Source organism: Sceloporus undulatus, chromosome 6 (assembly GCF_019175285.1).
Source record: "Sceloporus undulatus isolate JIND9_A2432 ecotype Alabama chromosome 6, SceUnd_v1.1, whole genome shotgun sequence".
Taxonomy (NCBI): domain Eukaryota; kingdom Metazoa; phylum Chordata; class Lepidosauria; order Squamata; family Phrynosomatidae; genus Sceloporus; species Sceloporus undulatus.
The window spans coordinates 23,284,928-23,308,059 of NC_056527.1; the positions used below are offsets into that span (position 1 = coordinate 23,284,928).

Consider the following 23,132-nt stretch of genomic DNA (forward strand, 5'->3'; position numbering starts at 1 on the left):
TTTTTTTCCAAGCTCTAGTCTGAAACTAACCTCTACACCGCAGTAGAGTAGGTTTGTTGCTTCATTTTCAAGTCATAAACAAATGCTATTGTATTACATGAGTAAACAGTCCAATTTTAAAAAAATCCAACTATCACAAAAGGGAACATCAGAAATAAAGTCTGCAATCTGCACTGTGTCTTAATATTAAGTGACCAAGTACTTGTTCAAACTTAGCTATATTTTTATATTTTATATGTTTATATTTTAATATACAGTAGTGGCAACTGTGGATAGATTATTCAGAGTAGAGTTAAGTGAATCCTACAGGAGCTTCCAAATGTTTTGGACTATAACTCCCACAAACTCCAGACAACATGACCTGGCCAGGGATTATCTAGTTTTTGTTAGGCCACTGTAGGTGGCAGATACTTCTTGTTAAACATCACCTCCAGAGTGTCATCTGCTAAATGTGTTTCCAGAGGATGATGATTTTCTTTCAAAGTTTCCACCTTCAAATCCAATCCTAGAAGCTGGAAATTCCTGTCTGAGTTTGCTTGAGGGATTCAAACCTAGTAAGTCAGCTGAAATCTTCCGCTTTAGGAAGTTTACAGATTAAAATGCCGGTGTGGAATTCCAGCCTTTTCCAGATCCGGACAAGTCAGTTGTTGTTCTGTGCCTTCAAATTATTTCCGATTTTTAGCAACCCTAAGGTGAACCTGTCACAGGTTTTTTTTTGCAGAATTTGTTCAGAATGGGTTGACCTTTGCCTTCCTTTGAGGCTGAGAGAATGTGACTTTTCCGAGATCATCGAGTGGGTTTTCATGGCCGAGCAGGGATTCAAACATTGGTCTCCCAGTGTCCTAGGCCAATATTCAGACCATTGCACTATACTGGGTCCTGTATATTCCAGAGCCGTATAAATAGATTACTGATGTTTTTAATTTTTAAAAAGTATGGGTGGATGGAAGGGAATTACGCAACATAAAGCTGGGAACTATGCTGACAGGAATTATTCTTTGGGTCTCCTAAATTTCTTTACCTGTCCTTGGATTATTTTGCTACCAACCTACCCTTTAAAATGTGACCAGAGTTTATAAAAGATTATAAAAATATAAAGTAAAATAAACAATAGCGATAGCTCCCGTTAGCTCCACAGCTTAAAAAGAAAAACCTAAACCTGTGATTGCATAAAATGTCTGAAAGATAAGAGTAATTTCCAGTAAAACTATGCAGAGGAATATTGTAGTGTCTTTGAGACTAGAGTCTAAAACACACTGCAGAAATAATCCAGTTTGAAACTGCTTGAGACCCGACTCAATGCTAGGGAATTCTAGAAACTGTAGTTTTGTGAGATATTTATCCTTCTCTGTCTGAGAGCTGTAGTGCCACAATAAACTACAGTTCCCAGGATTCCCTAGCACTGAGCCAGAGTAGGTCTCAAACTGGATTATTTCTGAAGTGTGTTTTGCACCTGAGAGAAAGAAGTTGGGAGTTTAAAATTTTATAGACCCAAAATCCAAAACACTCAGCAGAAATAATTCAGTTCAAGTCCACTTTAACTGTCCTGGCTCAGTGCTAGGGAATCCTGGGAATTGTAGTATATTGTGGCACCAGAGCTCTCTGACAGAGTAGGCTAAATGTCTCACAAAACTATAGTTCCCAGAATTTCCTAGCATTGAGCCAGGGCAGTTAAAGTGGTCTCAAATTGGATTATTTCTGCAGTGTGTTTTGGACCCTTGAGTGACACTTTAATTCAAACTGGTAAGTCCCAGAATTCCCTAGTATTGAGTCAGGGCAGTTGAAGCTGTTTCAGATTGGATTATTTCTGCAGTGTGCTTTGGATTTGAGTTTACTTCAGCTGCGTGGTGCCTAAAGACAGCCCCTAGTTTGAACTTCACATGCAAAAATTTAAAAGTAGCTGCATGTGTGGATTAAAAACAATACGTTTTGGGTTGCTCAGTACTTACAAGTATTTTTGTCCTGTTGGCTTGGATCACAGGAAGCAAGTCAAATAAACAAAAGAAGAGGAAGAACATGTATATACTGTATTTGTTTTCTTGCTGTATGTACTGTATTTCTTCTGTGCTGATGATCAGATGAAATCCCTAAGCACTTCTAGTGCAGCAAGCAATCCCTGACTTCATTACAACATCCAGAGGTCTTAAGTTTAAAAGGAGTTAATCTATTATGCTGGGGATATTGTTGCAGACTGTGCTATAGATAACCGGTAATGATAGCTTGTGGCAACATTTGCATTCCTCTTGAGGCTGGAGTCGTCAGCACAGTAAACATTACAAAGGTACTTAGTACAGGGGTGTGTGCAAGGTCGATCAGGAACTACTAGTAGACTTCTGGGTGATTTGTCTTTTCAGTTACTGACTCCTACCTGTTTAACAACAGGAACAACCAAAGGCTTCCTTTCCACACACCCCCTTCTGAAATCAGCTGGTCAGATGGAAGAAAACTTACCAGGTAGGGAGAGGAACAGGAATGAGTAATTGATTTTTGGGTGTGACACGACTGTTGCTTCAGTTCTGTAACTGAAACCAATATGTTTTGGATTGAGTATGTGTTCAGAAGCACCTTTGTTTTTTTTAGTTTGAAGCACGTCTTTCCCAATCTCCGCTCACTATTTTGCACCTGTCTTAGGTTGCTTCACATCAGGATTTTAGTAAAAAAGCAAGGTAATCCTCTAGGCCTGATGTCTGCTTAGGAGAAAGGTATGGGTGATTGGACATTGGCCTAAATACCCTAAAGGTACCAGGCCCTGTTTGATCTTGGAAGCTAAGCAGGGTTAGTCCTGCTCAGTACTTGGATGGGAGACAGTAAACAAATACCAGGTGCTATAGGTGCTGTTGGCTATACTTCAGAGAAAGGAAATGGCAATACCCACCTCCTGGGTATTTCTTACATAAACCCTATGAAATTCATTGAGTCACCATAAGTTGACAGGAAGGCATACACTCATGGGAGACTGGGCACAAGTACAGTAGTGCAGCAGTTAGTAAGAGAAGGCAGATGCCTCTTCCTCCAACTGTGTTTACAAAGTTCATATTGAAGATACAAAGGTTAGAAAGGGCAAGTGTGAATTCTCATTCATTTAGAAACATCATATCTTGGCTGATAATGGTGGCACAGAAGGCTGTTTTAATGGGGGATGCTATATTTCCATTCTCAATTTCGGGGACATTCAGATTACCTTTTACCCCGGATCAGAAACTGGATTATGCACGTGAAGTTTATATTCACCCCAAATCTCCCACAAGCGAATCCGAGGCTTCCACAACCGTTTTGGGGCAAATGCCCTTTAGTGTGGGGTCATTTGGAATTGGGGTAAAAGCGGTATCTTTTGAAAAGAACTGGGTTCGGCGAATATGAACTTGCTTCCAATCATGATTGGGGCAAGTTCAGGGGAGGGATTTAGGTCAGAGGGAGGGCAGAGGGCGGAACTGGAGAAAGGGTGCCAAGAGTGATGGAGGAGGAGGAGGAGGATGAAAGAGCCGGGGGGGGGAAGAAGGGGGCCATGGAGGGCAATCTGGGTAACGGAGAAGGCGGAGGAGAAGGAAGGAGCAGGACAAAGAGTCAAGTTCAGGGGAGGGAATTAGGTCAGAGGGAGGGCACAGAACGGAACAAGCTTCCCTCTTGCACCAGGCGGCTTTCTCTCTTTTTAAAATTATTTTTGTCAGACTATGGGCATGTTTTTGCTACAGGTAGATAGATATATAGATAGAATGTGGCTGCCTGCCTGTTCACTTTCCCTTTCATTTCCTTGCTTCCAAGCAGCAAGGCATTTTGCAGCAGGAGGCTTTTTTTCTTTGTGAATGCTACAATGCGAATGTTAACAAATGTTTCTCTTTCCAATTTGGCAAATTGATACAGAATGCTTTTGCTATGTCTGTAAGGAACTCAGGGGTAACTGAGGGAAAGCAAATAATGCATGGCATCCTTTTCTGGCATCCCAGGGTGAGGAATTTATTATTATTATTATTGTTGTTATTATTATTACTACTGCTACTACTACTACTACATGTGTATGAGGCACTCTAGGGTGGCAAGGAGGGAGCATGCAAGATGCGGAGATGGCATTAGATTGCATTTTGGGGTTGAAAACGGGGCCAAGGGAAGATCCATAACCTGCACTGACCCAAATGCCCACAACACACACACACAGGAGGTTTTTAAATTTGACAAAATATGCGCATACTGGCGCCTGTTTTTTTTTTTTAAAAGGAGGGGGAAGCACACTTCCGATTGCCCAGTGGGTGCAGGAAACATCACTTATGAAGAAAGCGGAACTGAATTTGATTGACAGCAAAGGCGCCTTCATTTTAAACCAATTTCTCCAAGGGCATTCAAGGTTAAAATAATCTGATGAGATAGTGGGCACTTGCTTCCAGAGGGATTCGGGTGGGGGGGGGACCGAATCTTCCCAGTTCCTTCCAGCGCAAAAAGGTCAGTATGAATGGGGCCTTAATGTTTTAAACTTTTAAATTAGTGTTGTTAGTAAGCAAACTTACTTTAGGCTTATTTTTAAAACTTCCTTCTCATAATCATTGTTTTTAGTTGTATTTTGTTTTAATTTGTGTTGTGAGCTAACTTAGTTCCCATGTTGGGAAGAATGTGGGATCAGCCGTCTGTCTGTCCATCCTTCCATCTGTCCACCTATTCAAGGAATCTCAGCAGTTTTTTTCCTGTGTTTTAATAGATATTAGAGCCAGAGTGGTGTAATGGTTTGAGTGCTGGACTACATCTCTAGAGATAAGGGTTTGATTCCTCACTTGGCCATGAAATCCACTGGCCAGACCTTGGGCATGTCACATGCTCTCAGCCTATAAGGGAAGGCAATAGCAAACCTCCTCTGAACAAATCTTGCCAAGAAAACCCCATGAAAGGTTTGGGTTAGGGTCACCATAAATTGGAAAAGACACAAAGGCACACAACAGCAACAGTGATGAAGTAGGCAAGAGCTTGTTTGAGAGTGGACCATGTAAAAGTACAGCACAGTGATGGCTAAATGTGCATTTATATTAACTAGTTTTGTAAATTTGCTTTTCACATTGATAATACCCCTTTAAAAGTTTCAAATCATCTGCATACTTTTAGTTCTGACTCATAATATTTATTTTTATATTATCTGTTGTGTGCCTTCAAGTAGTTTCCAACTGATAGGGACCCTAAAGTGAACCTATCACAGGGTTTTCTGGGTCTGGAAGGGTGTGTCTCGCCCAAAGTCACCCAGTGGGTTTCCATGGCTGAGCCAATAATCAAACCCCAATGTTCAGAATCCAAGTCCTGTGCTCAAACCACTACACCATGTTGACTTCCATACCAAATACTTTACTGTTGTGATGGACAGATTGAATGAGAAAGTAATGTAAACAGTTTAAGAAAAGAAATGCTATATGAAATAGTAAGAAGGACAGAACAGTTAAAAAAAAGGAGATAGAAAGAGAGAGAGAGAATCTGTGTAACAGAATGAGAAATAGTTTATTAAAAGCTCTGGGAAAATGAAAAGATCTTCATCTGGCACCAAACAGACACAAGGAAGAATGGCCCTTCTAGAAAAAATCATTGCGAACATTGTATTATCAGTGTTACAAAAGTCTTTGTACTAGTAATTATAAGTATAATTTTGTAAGTTTGGGGCAAGGCACTTCAGAAATGATTGTCTTAATGTGCAAGTGTGTGCAGGAGAAAGGAACGTTTTCTAAACATGCAATGGTAGAACACCAGTTTAAAATTACTGGCCCAGTGCTAAAAAGTGTATTAATGCAAAGATTTAACAAGATTGTACTTGAATATAGTAGAACTGAGACAAAATAAGAAAGAAAAAATTAGCTAGTGCCACATTGCATGCAAGGCAATCTATTGTTTGTGCAATATATTCACAGTTTATGTTTCTGGAAACTTATTTCTTGCAATTTATTTCTTGGAATTTGATTACAGCATGATTGTTTAATATGAAATAAAAATGATTATATATTTTCTGTTTTTGCTTTCTAATAGAAAAGGCTCCCTCCCCCCTTCTTTCCTTCTGCTTCTTTTTCATTCTTTGGAGAAATTTCATACATGTTATTTTTTAAAATCTTCTTCCTTTCTCCAAAGAGCTTAAAGCAGCATCTGCATAGTGATTTTCCCTGTCGATTTGAACTTTGGTACCTTGCAACAATGTTGTGAGGTAGGCTGAGCAATAGTGACCAATTCGGCATTATAGCTGAATGTGGATTTGAATCAAATTCATATTCCTTTAATTTATATTTAAATGTATATATAAGGAACACCTATGCACTGTTTACTATTTATACAAAGGAAATACACTTGGAATTTTGCACATTTTGTCCTTGCTGTGCTCACCCTTTTTTGGTCTCTAGATTACAAACCCTTCCAGCAACATATTTTCTACTTTTGAACTGTTATACATTGCAAAGTACACTTGTCCTTCCACATTTGCAGCTTTGACATTTGAGCATTTGATTATTCATGGACTTTATTAATATGTCCTCCCTAGTAATATCTAGGTCCTCCAGCACAACTCTGTGGTCAACTTTAACCAAAAGTCTCACTGGAGGACCTAGAGATTCCTAGAGAGATGTTTTTTTATTTACAGTTTTTCCACATTCACAGGGGTCCTGTGCCCCTAACCTCTGCAAATGTGGAGGGATGAGTGTACAAAAATAAATGTCATTAATTGCAAAGAATGGAGTATAGTAATATATTGCGCAAGGTTGAGGAGGTTATTCTTGACTCTGTCTGTTTCTTTAAGGCTTGTGGGTTTGTTTGTTTTTTGGCCATGGCTATTCCCTGATCATATGGTCTTAGGAGGTGGGGCTTCTCAGTCATTGATCTGCTTGAGGGTGGAGTAGCAGCCAGTGGCTCTATATAACTGCTGCCACAATTCTTCCAGTTGAGTTTCTGAGGAAATGGCAGAAAGTGAGCTGTGTTATTGGTGGGGATCATCCCTGTTTTTTTAAAGACTTGTGAGGGTGTTATTATTTGTTTTTGGCTGTGCGCTGTCCCTGGTTACATCATCTAGGGAGTCAGGTCTTCTGCAGAGACAGTTACTTGCTTGGAGGTGGACCTAGCACCTAGTAATTCTGTATAATTACTGCCACAGTCTCTCAAGCTCAGTTTCTCAGGTGCAGTGGTATACACAGTTGAACAGGTAAAGCCAACAGGCACATTGCTCTGCTAATAGGAAAGGCCAACAGGCATTTTGTGTACCCACATCAGCGGGGGAGTTTTGTGGAGACCTAGAGTTCTGTTTCATTGGTCTGCGTAGGACTCCTGAATATGGTATGTGAGGGAGCTAGGAATTGGAGGCACTGCTTTGCAGTGGTTCCGTTCCTTCTTCTCAGGTAGATTCCAGAGGGTGATGCTCAGGGACAATTGCTTGTGAGTACTGATGATGTGGACAAGATCCTTGGAAAGGTGAGGAAGACGACATGCCCTCTCGACCCCTGCCCATCATGGCTGGCCATCCAGGGGTTGAAGCCTTGATGGCATTTCTTAGACGTGTCATCAATGCATCCCTTACGGAAGGTTATGTACCATCTGCCGTAAAGGAAGCAGTTGCTAGACCACTTCTGAAAAATCTTCCCTGGACCCCCTGGACATGAAAAATTATAGGCCTATTTCCCATATGCCATTTTTGAGCAAGGTGAATGAGAGGGCTGTCGCTCTTCAGCTCCAAGTGGTTATGCATGAAGCCAATTTTCTAGATCCTTTTCAAACTGGCTTCAGGACGGGATATGGGGTGGAGACTGCCATGGTCGCCTTAACTGATGACCTCTGTCTAAGCATCAACAGAGGAAGCATGACCCTGCTGGTGGTATTAGACCTCTCAGTGGCATTTGACACAATAGACCATGACATCCTCTTGGAACGCCTGAGAGAGCTAGGAATTGGAGGCACTGCTTTGCAGTGGTTCCGTTCCTTCCTCTCAGGTAGATTCCAGAGGGTGATGCTGGGGGACAGTTGCTCTTCAAAAACAAAGCTGAATTGTGGCGTCCCTCAGGACGCCATCCTGTCCTCCATGTTATTCGACATCTTTATGAAGCCACTGGGAGAAATCATCCATAGACATGGAGTGGGGTGTTATCAGTATGCTAATGACACCCAAATATACTTTTCCATGTCTCGGTCATCATCATCAACGACAGATGGCATTTCTCCCCTCAATCAATGTCTTGCAGCAGTAACGGACTGGATGAGGGAAAACAAGCTCAGGCTGAATCGACGAAAAGGAAGTACTTACAGTAGGGGCCCCCAAACCAGGTACAGTATTGGGCTGCAACCTCTAGTCCTAGAGAGGTTCACGCTCCCCTCACAGGATTGTGTTTGCAGCTTAGGGGTGCATCTCGACTCATCGCTTCAGATGAGAAATCAGGTGAATGCAACGGTCAAGAGTGCCTGTTTTCAGCTCTGGCTGATACATCAGCTGCGTCCTTTCCTGGAGCCTGGTGACCTCAAAACTGTAGTACATGCACTGGTAACCTCAAGACTTGATTTTTGCAATGCGCTCTACATGGGGCTACCCTTGTGCCTAGTCCGGAAACTTCAACTGGTACAGAATATGGCAGCCAGATTGATTACAGGAATAACTAGGAGTGACCATATTACACCAATATTGAAATCACTCCACTGGCTGCCTATTAATTTCCAGGCACAGTACAAGGTGTTGGTCATTACCTTTAAAGCCCTCCATGGCTTGGATCGCCTCCTTCCGTACTATCCGCCCGTACCCTCAGATCCTCTGGGAGGAATTTGTTGCCGTCCACAAAGACCAGATTGACGGCGACCTCCCAGAGGACTTTTTCTGCAATTGCTCCCACTTTATGGAATGGCCTGCCAGATGAGATCTGTCAAATTACCAAGCTAGAGAGCTTCAGGAAAGCTGTCAAGATGGAGCTCTTCCGGCAGGCCTTCCCAGAATAGAATCCACCACGTAAAGATCCCCTGACAGACATATACAAGTGAAGACTCTGCCCACTTTTATTATTGTATTATTGTTTTTAGATTTTATTATGTGTAACTTTAATGGTTAGAATAGTTTAATCCTTTTTTAAGGGGGTTGGTGGAAATTGTATATATTGTTATTTTTTAAAGGTTGTATGCTGCTTTGATTGTGGTAACAAAAAGCGGGATATAAATTAAAATTAAGAAGTTTTATTATTTGACATTCTTTTCTTTTCCTTCATCCTTTAGATCCTTTCTTACATGCTCCTAAGTTTTACCCTCAATTTATCCATGGGTCATATCAAATGCCATAATTTTGGCCCCAAAACCTGCCTTCATTGTATACGTAAGGTCAACTTATAGTTGAGTATATATGGTATGCCTGGAAACAGACCAGTAGCCATTGCAGAAAGACTTGCATTACCTTTGGTAGCAGATTAATAGTTTGAATAGAGTGAAGTTGTGTTGTGAACTGTGCCTGTTCTCCTTGATTTCATTGGCACATAATCACCAAAAAAACTGTTTATGTTGCATTTCTGCTGAATAAAATTACCTAGAAAGAGTTTGGCAGGCATCTGTCTGTGTTCTTTCTCTTTCCTCTCCCTTTTGATTTCTCCGGTGGCCCTGTCTGACAGTGACATTGCTGTAAAACTACTGATGTAATATGCTTTTTGTCTGAAAATAGATTTTCTTTTTCTAAGATGAAAAAGAAATTAGCTGTACTTTGTTGGCAATAATACATACAGTTTAATTTCTATTTCAAGGTAGGCTGGGAGAAGCAAAGTTTGTCTGCAAAAAATTAAGGGAAGTTACTAAAAGTAATCTAAGCCCCAGTTTTCAGAAACGTACTTTCCCTTCTGCAAAGTCAAACACACGGACATGCAATACTTTTTGAGAGTCTCTCTTCTCTGTAGTATGTTTTCTGGTTTTATAAGGTAGGAAGGCTGTACTGTATATTCACCACATGATTACTTGTGCTTTGGAGTATCAATTTCTAAACACTTGTAATAGTTTAATGACACATTGAATCAATATGGCTGGTATTAATAATGTTGGCTGCAGCTAGGTTTTGGGCTTCTTTTTTTTAAAATTCAGACACCAAGACTTGATTTCTTTACTTTTGGTTATATTGACACTTAACTTTATGGTTGAACTTGGTGCTGAAAATTAACAGTGAACAAATGCAGTGTTGACTTTATAGTGCTTGAGGCAGTGTTTGCTAGTAAAAATTCAGAATGGTATTTTCTGCAAGATCCACAGGGATCTGTAGTACATAACTGTTGGAAGAGAAACAGGAGGAAGGGAGCATTTTCATTTTTTTCAGTTTGCAGAATATTATCTTGCAGTGAAAAAATGGTACCATTTATTCTCATCTCCTCTATAATGTCTCCCAATGTTTTCTCTTACAATTTTCACTTTTCTACTATAAGTGGTGACAAAGGCTGCATCTGCACTGCAGAAATAATGCAGTTTTATGGCTTTAACTGTCATAGTGCCATCCCATGGAATTCTGGGATTTTTACTTTGTTGTGGCACCTGAGCTCTCTGACCGGGAAGACTAAATATCTCACAAATCCCACAATTCCATAGCACTGAGTTACGGCAGTTAAAGCAATATCAAATGACATTATTTCTGCAGCGCAGATGCAGCCAGAGTCTTAATATAGTTACCCACAGGCTTTTGCATACAGGTGTGCCCAGAATACACACACACACACACACACACACACACACACACACACACACACAGAGAGAGAGAGATACAATATTTTTGTGTGTTCAAACGCTTTTCATACATTAGCCTGTAATAATTACAATAGCCCTCAAGATAGCTCAGTGTGGCCATGTTAGCAGCTTCATTTATATACCGCTTCATACCTCTCTAAGCAGTTTACAACAGTACATTAATTGCCCCAACAAGTTGGGTACTCATTTTAATGACCTTGGAAGCATGCAAGGCTGAGTCGACTCTGAGCCCCTAGCTGGTATTGAACTCACAACCTTATGGTTTGTGAGTGAGTGGATGCAGTACTGGCATTTAAACAATGTGCTGTCAGTGCAGTGAATGTGTGCAGCTAAAGCTGGTGCATTTGAAATTAAAATTATATTTCAGCTCAGAATGATGAAAATCTGTCTATTGATAAAGCTGCTTATATATTTTCTGCCTTTAAAACAGCCAATATCAATAATTTGAACTCTCAAAACTTGGAAAAGCACTCTGCGTTTGATTTAATGTATGTTTGCTATTGTGTGCCTTCAAGTCATTTCTAGCTTATGTAACCCTAAGGTGACTCTGTCATGGGTTTTCCTGGCAAGTTTCCTCAGCGGGAGTTTGCCATTGCCATCTTGAGGCTTAGAGAGTGTGACTTCCCCAAGGTCACCCAGTGGGTTTACATGGCCGAGCTGGGATTTGAACCTTGGTCTCCAGAGTGCTAGTCCAGTGCTCAAACCACTACACCAAGACCACAGCCTTAAAATTGCTCCTAGGACAAAAGTATTATTTGCAGGGGGGAAAAACAGACAAAGGTGTCTGCTTGCTGTAATATGTGATCCCAAAATATTGAGGGATTCCTCCCTCTCCCTTTCTTGTGAATAAAGAATTTGGCAGGACTGGCCTGGCCTGCATTTAAGTACACTCCGCAGTTTGCTGTCTTGCTGACTAGGCAGATAAGGAAGGGAGGGAGGAAGGGACCTCTTTCCTGAATCTGCACTGCATAGCTCACTGTACTCACTGAGTACTAAAGGGACAAAAGCTGAGTCAGAAGAGAGATGCAGTCTGCGCTATAGGCAGTCATGGCCCAGTTCAACATTTTAGACTGCATGATCAACCACAACTGGAGTTTAATATGTAACCTGTATTGCGCTTGGAGTGGCCAGGTTTGTCTATTATATTTCGACGTTTATGAAGAAGAGAAAAATATTGTGCAAAAGGCATAATCTCAACCTCTTGTCCTTTCCCCTCCCCCACTGCATCTCCTATCCTGCAAAAAAATATATGCTGTAAAATTTAGTAAAAGGTAATCAATTGTGTACAGTATTAGAACTGCTTTTCTTTTGTAGCTGTTGGACTTTAACTGTTAAATTGTTTGAGTTAGAGAACTACCTTTCAAACATTTAAGAGGATAGATTGCAGTAGAGGATGCAGCAAGGTAAGAAGGAGTTCTGTTCAAAGATAATGAGGGATGCTGAAGGAGCAGCCTGATTTAAAAGCATTGTTGTGCCTAAGCTATACTTGTTTTTTAGCTGTGATTCATAAAGAATATAATTTATGTTTGTTCATATACATGATTCTTATATTTTATTTACTGTACAAACAAAATACACAGTCTTTCAGATACTTGGGGTTAGAGGTTTGACATTGCATATGAAGTATGTGGTTCTCAAAGATACTAAATTTAACACAGATGAGTTAACATACAGACAAGAGGAGTATAGAGAATATTACATTTTGGATATCATTTAGACATCAAGTTTATAAAAAATCATTTCCCAAATCTTATATGACTAAAGTTGACTGTGCTTCTGTCTCAGAGTAAAAGGCAATTTCCTTGAGATGACTCTGCATCTTGAAAGTCAAGGATAGGACCTTAAGGAAGGGCATGGAAATACTGAATGGTAGTAATAGGCATTTTGTGCAGGAGGAAATCTTAAAGGTTGGGGACAAGTTGAATTGTGGATGAGGTGGATGAGTATTACAGTTGCCCATCCCACAAGGAGCAGTGAGAGTGGACAGGAGGAAGGGGACCATATTGATAATGGCAAGGTTGGTGGAGTGCGCTCGAGTACCATAGACCAAGTAGAAACCAATGATGTGCTGTTGCAGGAATACAAGGTAGCTGGGTTTTTACCAACATAAAGCAATATTGTCCTGTTGATTTCAATAGGACCTAAATTAAACTAACCCAATACAAACAAAAATCTATCAGGGATACCTTTTATTGGCTGACCAAAATGCACAATATACTTGTGGCAAGCTTTCGAAGCTCCATGGGCTTCTTTATCAGGCAAGATGTTACAAACCAAAGAGGAGGGGTGAAAAACAATTGGAGATGTTAGATGCCTGCATGTTGTTTCAGTCCTTACTAAAGATGGTATGATGGGGAGGATTTGCAGGCAGGCTCCTCCTCCTTCTGTCCATGTGGCAATACGGAGCTTTTCAATGTCTAGGAAATTTAAAGTCTATTTACATCTCAACAGGGACCCCTTTTTTGCAATCCAATAAGTCTTCATTCAGTGAGGTCACAGGCCTCTTTGTAGAATGGATACATATTGGATTGCAAAAGAGGGGTCCCTGTTGAGATGCAAATGGACTTTAAATTTCCTGGACTTTGAAAAACTCCGTATTGCTGCATGGCCAAAAGGAGGAACCTGTCTGCAAAAAATATCCTCCCCATGTCAACATCTTTACTAAGGACTGAAACAAGATGCTGGCATCTGACTAACCTCTCCAATTGTGTTTTTTTTCTCCTGTTTGGTTTGTAACATCTTGCCTGATGAAGAAGCCCATGGAGCTTTGAAAGCTTGCAACCAGTATATTGTGCATTTCAGTTGGCCAATAAAAGGTATCACTGATGGATTTTTGTTTGTATTTGTTAAATAACTAACACAGCTACCCCTGAATGGTAAACTAACCCTAATTAGGCTGAAACTGTTAAGCAGATAAGTATATGAAAGTTGTTTCTACGTATATTTCTAGTATGGTAAAAATTAGGCTTCCTGAATGCTTATAAATGTTCATAGAAAATTGATTATTTAACTGATATTTCACTGAGTATAGGTGAGAATTAAGGTCCATTTTTAGTACATACACAACTTCAAACACAATATGGAAGGAAAACTACCAATTTATTCTAAATTAATATTTTAATGCTCAGTTTTAACATGACTTTTTTTTTTAAAAAAAATACTAATTTAGAACAAATTAGTGGGTTTTCCCTTTCCTTACAGTGTTTTCAGGATAAATACAGTTTTGCTAGACTTCAGGACACTGAGGGGCAGTACAGACGGGCGAGTAGAAGCCGCCCCTGTAAGCCCTGTGTTTGTGCTGCAGCATCTCCAAGCTGCAGCACAGACGTGGCATCCAAAAGGATGCAGCCCTATGACACTGCTTCCTGCCAGCGACATTTGGTCGCTGTATGGCGTTGTCGTCCTCATGGCGGCCCCCATATGGACAGGAGGCTGCCATGATGGCAGCATCAGTATGGACTGCACACTCCCGAATCGTAAAGTCACCACCACCACCATGCCACTTCCCGCTTGTCTGTCTTGGGCCTGTATTAACTTAGGCAGGTGACTTCTTGTAAAGAGTGGTTGAGAATTTCACTTGAGGACGTTTCATTGGTTGTGGCTGCTGAAAGATCAAAAGGTGTTCTTTGTGTGAAAAGTATAATCCTCTAGACCAGTGCTTTATAAGCAATTTGTTATGGCAGACCAGCAGGGTCTTTTCCTCATATTTGTACTCATTAGCTAGAACTGTTTCTTTCTGACTTGGAAACTTGCTGTGGACCAATAGTGAACAGCTCACAGACTAGCAGTGGTCAATGGACCACCACTTTGTGTAGGCTTTCACTAGACCTCTAGCAGTTTTTGATTCTTCTGTGTTTCTGTGTTCAGTCACCTAACTTGTTTGAGTCAATGCATAGATAACACAACAAAAGTGTGGAGAGACTAGCAATCAATAGCCTAAGAAAAAAGGGTGAATTGAATCACATGAATCACATGAAACATTCTGAGTAAATCTTGGGTGGATCTTGGCATTTATAGGCTTTGGTTTGTGGGTTATATGGTTGGCCAACTGACAAATGTAAACACTAAAAACAGTCATGTAGGTGTGACTTCATCAAAGACAGATTCAAACAGAGATTACATTATAATCCAAGTGTACAGCATACTCCAGCACAAATTTCTGTCTGGTAGTCTGAAGAGAGAAACAATAAATTCTTAGCAAAGTTCCAAAGTGTGGGTATTCAGTGATAACATTCCTTTACAAAAAAAAATCATCAATCTTTAATGTTGTAAAATTCCATAAACATGTATAAAATTCTTTTATCAAAGAAATAAAAATTTGTTAATTTCTGAATTTGTTTCATCTTGTTCTTCCTGCAAGAGATTTAGATTGGTAAATATAGGGATTACCAACTTTTTAATTCTCATGACAGATTTTCTTTCTTTTTTTCTAAAAGAAAACAAAGATAACAAACTGGGCCAGGATTACCTGATAAAATGTAGTGCTGAGAATAAATATTTTAGTTATTTTAGATTAGATTAGATTCTTATTTAATTTAGTTTAGTTATATCCCATTCTTAGGACACCAGGGAGGGGACCAGTCTAGCTTTCCTTCGGAAGGCTACTCCATAAACTGGGAACAGCAATTAAGAAGGCCTCCTTTCATGATTTCAGTACCCACACTTCTGTATCTTGGCTCATAGAAGATTGTATTTTATATAACTTGGTTCTTCCCTTCTCCATCCTCTTCTGGTTCTTCTACTAGTGGGTGTGAGGCAGCAGATAGTTTTGCTGGCAGAGCTCTAAGATCAGCTGACAAAAGGATGCTGCTACCAGAAGGGGCATGTGCCTAATCCTCTCATCTACAACCAACACATATTTGAGTTAGGATGCATTATTATGTAATTTGTGTTGCCTCTTTCTGCCAAGTTGCTCAAGGCAGCATATATAGTTTTTCTTCTACCACATCATCAAGAATACAAGTAGTGTAAGAATGAATAACTAATCCAAGGTTAGCCAGTGTCCTAGTCTGATACTAAAATTGCTATATACCATATTGCCTGTTATAATTTGAACTCAGGTCTCTTTGTTGCCATTCTATTTACACTACAGTATTGCCTTTCTGTTTTGTCTCTTCTTTTTTGTTCAGTTCATATGATAATGAGCTGATGCCATTTTTGCAAAGTGAAGGAAAGATCTAACTCATCCTCTTCTATTCTTCCTCTAATTTGCATTTAGACCATCATGTGATTGGGTGTTTGTGTGTTCTGCCAGCCTGGCATGAGAAGCTGGGATGTTTTAAGCAATTAAATTTTTCTTGCAGTGATATAGAGTTGGCATATTCTTAAGTCTTTAGCTACCAGTGGAAAGGATATTTGTATTGCTAATGTTTTAGCTGTCATATCTGATTTATGCCCCTTTTTATCTTGGGGTTAAATGCTAGCTTGATTTGTCTGATACATTCCATGAGAGAACACTTAATACACAATGTTCAGCATACAAAATTAGCGTATTAGTGGATGAGCTGGATTCAGTACCATGAATGTGATGGATTGTACCACTTTTCAACTACAGTCAGCCCTTTGTATCCATGGATTCCACCATCCACGGATTTTGGTATCCATGGAGGGTCCTGGAACAGAACCCCAGCAGATACCAAGGGCCCACTGTATTATTGCTGATTAAGAGGGATAGTAGTCTTTTTAGGTTTGTGGTAAAATTTGATTACTTCCTCTGAAACAAATGAGGGTCTATTTATCCATAATGAGTGGTTGTTTAAAGTTAGTTGAGAACTGCAAATGGTTATCAGAAATCTCAAACATTGATCAAAATGGGGACTGCAGCAAAGGAATATGAAAAAGTCTAGGATTGGGAGGGGCGTCTATGAAAGAACTAGGCAAGATGCTAAAAGGCAAAGACATAGAACTGAATACCTGTACTAAAGTTAGGATTGTCCACACCATTGTATTCCCCATCACAGTGTACAGATGTGAGAGCTGGACAGTGAAGAAAGCTGATAGAAGGAAAATCAATTTTTTTGCGACATGTTGGAGAAGAGTTATGAACCAAAAAGACAAAGAAATGGGCCCTTGAAAGATACAAATATACATTTTGTGCCATAGCTATAATACTTCTGTTATTCGCTTTTCCCCTGCACAGCCTATTTGTCTTACATTAGAAATGTCTGGGAAATTCATCTGTGGCTTCTCAGTTTGTAAAGTTCTGTGACTTTTTTCTTTTGCACGTTGAATGTGGTAACCATGTAAATGCACCAGCCTCTAGTCAAAAATGCTTTTTGGATCAGGGCCCACAACCATACTGGACACTGCCTTCTTTGTCACCAAAATGTTGTTTATTCTCAATACATAGCCCCAACACTCAACCGTATGTATTATTTTCTTGGTCTCCAGCTGATTTTCTTTCCTGAACTTTATTTTTTTGCTTCTGGTTTCTTCCCCTTTTGTGTTTGGACTGACCCCTTTCTAGATATTTTTGTTGCACCTCTTAATATGCTGGCTCACATTTTAGTGCCCCCTTCCAGTTTGTACTTGCAGTCTCTAACATGAATTTAACTTCACAGTTTATCCATAAGCATAGTCTAGCTCAGTGATTCCCAAACTTTGGACCTCCAGATCTTTTGCACTTCAGCTCCCCAAATTCCTTGACTGTTGGCCAAGCCAGCTGGTGCTTCTGGAAGTTGGAGTTGGAGTACCAAAATTTGGGAATCACCACTCTAGCTAATGTAATTGTATGCAGTGACGTAATGTAATATGATGTAGTTGTATGAGGTCTGTTGACATCCCTACAGCTTTAGAATCATGGCAATATTTTTCTGACTACTGCTTGTGCTAAAATCATGTAAAAATCTGGGGCTCATCACAGCCAGTGGAAAGTGAGACACTTGCCATGTGGTATGTGGTAAGTGGAATTTGAACTTCTGCTTTTAAAGCACAATGGAATTAGTTAAAAATCCATGCTGAATTATAACAGTTAACATTGCTAAATAAAATTTATTTAAATGCGGATTATTTGAACAATTATTTACTTGACTTGTATCTTAGAATATCAGGGTCAATCTGTAGATGCACAGTATAAATGATATGCCATTAAAACAAAAATAAAACAAATGAACAGTAGATATTTTAAAAAAGTTGTAATTGTATAAAATTAGTGGATAGCGGGCAAATTTTTAAAGCATTGAGAGCCTCTCATAGAATACTTAAGAACATTTCACTGTGGTCAAATATTAGGCAATCCATAGACCATCTGCCAACATTGGCTGGTTTATTGACTGTGTGCCTACCCTACTCAAGTAACATGCCCCCTTCCTGACAGGTCTGGTGCTAGAATTAAGAAATCATTGAGTTTTTTTAACCATCTTAGCTATATTAAGGTTCATTATACTTAGCTCATTATACTTAGTTATTGGCTGAATGCTATTTATTATCCTGCAAATAATAGCACTTCCATTTTCACCCATCCAATGTCTTGTGGATTCTTAGGGCAAGACCATGTAACCCTTCTTTCTACTAATGGCCTCTAACAAGTGAAAATGACTTTCTGGTTTTAAAGTACCGTAGTTCTAAAAAAACAAACAATTAAAACAGCTTTTAAAACCTTTAAGAACTCAAAGGCTAGGTGAAATAGCATAGTATTCACTCCCTGTCAGAATCTTAGAAGGAATGGAGTCAGGTAGAAAGCATTGTCAGGTGTATCACTTAAATCTGTCTTCTTTTTAGTTAGCTTTTATTTTTGTATTTTAGTGTATTACTTTCGCATTTATAAAAAGAAAAAAGAACATGGCACAATGAGTCCTTTATTAGTAAGTGTTTTAGTCTAGTATTACTAAATGGTTTGTCTGATGCAATTTTAATTGGACTTTCCCCCCTCCAGCCTTCTTAAATTCCAGGGTGAATAAAATGTAGTGCTCTGCTGTTTCAACCTCAAGGCCTCTGATTTACTTTCTAACATAGAATGATAAGGATTTCTAAAGTGAGTTTTTCTTTTAATATGCTTTTTTTTAAAAAATATGCTCCCCCCCCCCTGAAACTTAGTCAGTATTAAAGGATCTGTCAGTAGAGTAACCAGCGTGTATTTGTGTCTGTGTGCATGCGCTTTCAAGTCGCTTATCAACTTACAGGAACACCATAAATTTCATAGGCTTTTCTTAGCCTAAGAATCTTCAGAAGTGGTTTTGCTAGTTCCTTCCTCTGAAATATAGCAAGTTGTATTCATTGGTGGTGTCCCATCCAAGTACTAACTAAAGCAGGCACTATTCAGATCTGAAGGCTGGCCCTTTAAAGATACATGAATGAATGATCAGGAGGCCTTTGGGCTACTTGCTAAAGTAATGTGAAGCTAAATTGTACAGTGAGCCCTTGGTTTCTGCTAGGGTTTGGTTCCAGGACAGCCCCCCCCCCCCCCGCCGTGGATACCAAAATCGCATGCCTCAAGATGCTCAAGTCCCAGTAAATATAGTGTCATGGTAAAATGGTGCCTCATATATAAAATGGCAAAATCAAGGGATGAGAACACAACTTTGTTGTTGTTGTGTGCCTTAAAGGTTGTTTCCAGTTTATGGTGAATCTAAGGCAAACCTATCATGAGATTTTCTTGGCATGTTTCTTCAGAGGGGGTTTGCCATTACCATCCTCTGACTCTGAAAGAGTGCGACTTGCCTAAGGTCACCCAGTGGATTACGTGGTTGAGTGGGGATTTGAACCCTGGTCTCCAGAGTCCTAGTCAAATGCTCAACCCACCACATTGGCATCAGAAAACAATTTACTATATGTACTCATGTATACGTCTAGAAATTTAGGTCAAAACACTGACCCAAAAAAACTGACTCGACTTATCCATGGGTCAATCCATGTGTATTTTAACTCTTATTTAAAAGAAGGAATCATTTCCTGGTGAAAAGCAAGAGTATAATATGTGAAGCACTGACCCCCTCTATTATCTCATCCATCCAGTCTTAAGGGTAAACACAAGGAGTTATGTCTGCTGGAATTCTGTAAATTCTTTGACATTGATTTGCTTTGCTTCATCCTTTAGGTAAGCGGTCCCCAAACTGTGCCCTTTAAGATATTTTGGACATCAACTCCCAGAGGCCTCAGCCATGTTGGCCAGTAGTCTGAGATTCTGGGAGCTGAAGTCTAAAATCCCTTAAACAGCACCGTTTGGGGACCACTGCTTTAGATCCTTTACTGTGTGCCCCTAAATTTTATGACATATCCACAGGTCATAGCAAAATCCATAATTTTGGCCCTCAAACCTTCCCTCAACCTATACATGAAGTTGACTTATAATCGGGAACGTATCAGGTGAGGGAAGGCTGTGTTAAAGATTATCCCAGAGCAATGCATGTTTACATACATGCCAAGTGAGCATTAAAATTATTATAGTTCATGATTTTTGCAAAATATAAATGATGAGGGTATCGTTTCTTGTTGGTCTTGATCCTTGTATATTTTTTTTTTGAACTGTTAAACTGTAGTAATGTCTCCTGACCTTATGGAGGTGTGAATTATCAACTCTTTTGTGGGCAGAAAAAAATGTTTCAGGTTCCCTCTCCCCCGATTCTTAATGCCCAATTTCATTAGAGTGGCTCTTAGAGCTTACACTGAGTTCTAGCTAGGCTTGGGTTAAACAGGTTTTAATGTATAAACAGGGGAGCTTCTTAGTTGGATGTTTATTTATCTTTTTAACTTCTGTATGTCTTTTAAATGATTTTATACTGTTTTATGTAGTGATTTTAATTGTTTTTAACTTTTTTGTTGTGAAGGTTTTTTAATTGACTCTGTCTGGGAGTCACAATTGGGTCCCAGTCTGAGAGAAAGGCAGCATACAAAATAAATAACTATAAAATCCCTACTTCTTTACATAGCAGGGAAAAAATGAATAGTAGTTTTGTGCTATATTACAGTGCACTTTGGCATATTTTCCATTGCAGTTGAAGGTATTTCCTGCCAAGTGCAAATACCTGAGAGGTTTGGAAATGTGCCATATTCCATTCCGTTTTCTCTTCCAACGTCTTTCTTTGACCCTGTCTGTCCTCAGCTAGCGAAAAGAGTCAAGACTCTGTATATCTGGATAGAACTCCAGGTTTAGTTATCAAAACAATAAATAATGTATTTTCAATCTCACTTTTAGTTTAGATTTGTAAGCCAGTTGCATTTAGATTTGTTCCCCTGTGTCTTGGTTTTATAGCAAACCTGTTAGAACCACTGTTCTTTAGAGCCACTGATGGAATTACTATTATTCTCACTGATGACTGGGTGGACCATTGCAGCTGTGTAGAAGTGCTTTTCTCATAAGGTAAAGTGCATGGCATACTAGCTCCTTAGGCAGCTTTGGGAGCCACAATGGTTGGTTAATCCTCGTAGCGGAGGTAGATTACATGAGACCGTAAGTAGTATCAATTGATCAATCAATCAGTAACTATATTTATACCCCACCTCCCCCCCCAAGACTGCATATGAACACAACTGTTCTTGGTGATTAATAAGCTAAGGTCACTATATTTTGTGCTTGGTGTGGCAAAAAATATTGTAAGTGGTTTCGAATAGCATAATGATGTAATAGTGGCTGTATAGGTACTCCTAGGTTTCTCAGAATATTATCCTCAGAACATCTCCCCAGGTCTGTTTATTTTAACCTAATATAAAACCAGAGGCATTCCTTATTGCCCTAAAGCCAACAGATCTTGCTTGATCTTGGAAGCTAAGCAGAGTCAGCCCTGGTTAGTACTTGGCTGGGAGACAACCAATGAACACTAGGTGCTATAGGCAATATTTCAGAGGAAGGAACTGGTAAAACTACCTCTGAGTATTTCTTGCTTAAGAAAACCTTATGAAATTCATGGGATCGCCATAAGTCAACAGATGACTTATGCCAGTGTGGTGTAGTGGTTTGAGCATTGGACTACAGCTCTGGGGACCAGGATTTGAGCCCCTGCTATGGAAGCCACACAGACCCACTGGGTAGTTTGGAGGAGTTACATTCTCTCAGCCTCAGAGGAAGGTAAAGGCAAACTCCCTCCAAAGAAATCTTGCCAAGAAAACCCTGTGATAGATTTGCTTTAGAGTCACCATAAGTCAGCAATGACTTGAAGGCACATGACATCAACGCCACCAACAACACAGAGTATGACTCTATTAGATTTATTTATCTATTTACTTATCATTCGGTAATTGATTGACTGTGTCTACTCTAGTTGGAACTAACCAACAAAATGATAGTTATTATTTCTCTATTTATAGGATATATGCCCCACCTTTCTTCCAAAAATGAGACTCAAGCCAGCTCAAAATGAGATTGAATAAAATTCAAAACAAGTTGAGATATTGAAATACAGCTATAGTGAAAATACAGTTTAAAACTTGTTGATCTGGCTGGGTGGGGGGAGCAAAAAGCCTTTCACCAGCAAATTGCCAAAGCCCCCGTTCAATGTAATGGTCTATAAAAGGCTATCAGGGAGTGAGCTAAACTAGCCTCCCCTTGGGAGGGACTTTTGGGTTTTGGTAGCACTCACCAACAAAGATGTCCTAGGCTGCTTAATTTCTCAGTCTTTCTCAGCTTTAGGTGTATGATTGAAAATATATCCCTCATATTATATCACTGTCTACCTTGTATTTTTCACGCAGTGAGTCATTGGAGGAGTTTCTTTGTTTTATCAACATATCTGTGAGAATTATCTAGACTAGCCAATACTGTTTTGGGGGAGTTGATGAACTTGATTCATAATATGGGGGGGGGGATTATGAGTGGACCATACTAGATTGGGTTATTAAATTTTTTAGAATAATCACTTTAGAATAAAGGCATTAGGAGCATAAGTTGCCTGTATTTTTTCCCCTTACTTCTGTATAAAATGCAAATAGCTTAAACAGAGATGTGTAGATACCTTGCTTCACCCAGAAGTAAGGCACACGGATCTCCACTTCTAAAGGAGAACACCTTTAGGAAATGACACAGTGATTCATAAATAACTTTGACATGGCTATCGTTTTGCGTTTGGTTCACAAGTGAAAGCATGCAGGAACTGTGTTCCCAACAAGTCATTCTTGTCTGTACAAATCAGAATCTTCTCCTTATGCTAACTCTTATTGCACCCTCTTCCACCTTTATATTACATACAGTTTTAGTATGAACTGGGCTGTGTCTCACTCCCCCCCCCCTAAATTGCAGTTCTCGAAGGGCTCTTGAATAAAAAAACAAATAAACTGCTGTGAAAATAGTTATTTAATGAAGTAGCAGATCTTATTGTGACCACAGAGCTGAGTGAAGATTTCTTTTGATGGTTGTTTGGGGGCAAGCAAGAGAGTTTTTTGTTTTGATACTACAATGCTGTTGTCATTGCAGCTGGATTCCACACCACTGATCGAAGTGCAGGGACAATGGGGTGAAACCCGATTGGTATGGAATATTTGTTTAAGATTTATATGTTGTGTTTGTGTGATAAACAGCA

General features: G+C 39.6%; 1 protein-coding gene across 5 annotated transcripts in view; it reads left to right on the plus strand.

The window, feature by feature from the left end:
• ARHGAP21 (Rho GTPase activating protein 21) overlaps positions 1–23,132 on the plus strand; it is a 147,707-nt gene that overhangs the window by 34,153 nt on the left and 90,422 nt on the right. For 4 of the 5 annotated variants that reach the window (XR_006104453.1, XR_006104454.1, XM_042472278.1 and 1 more), the window contains exon 2: positions 23,027–23,080. The exons of the other annotated variant lie outside the window; for it this stretch is intronic. Coding sequence is in view for 2 of the 4 variants with exons in the window: in XM_042472278.1 (XP_042328212.1) it covers positions 23,027–23,080 (54 nt within the window). In the remaining 2 variants the exon portion in view is untranslated. The remainder of the gene's footprint in view (positions 1–23,026; positions 23,081–23,132) is intronic. 5 annotated transcript variants of the gene reach the window in all.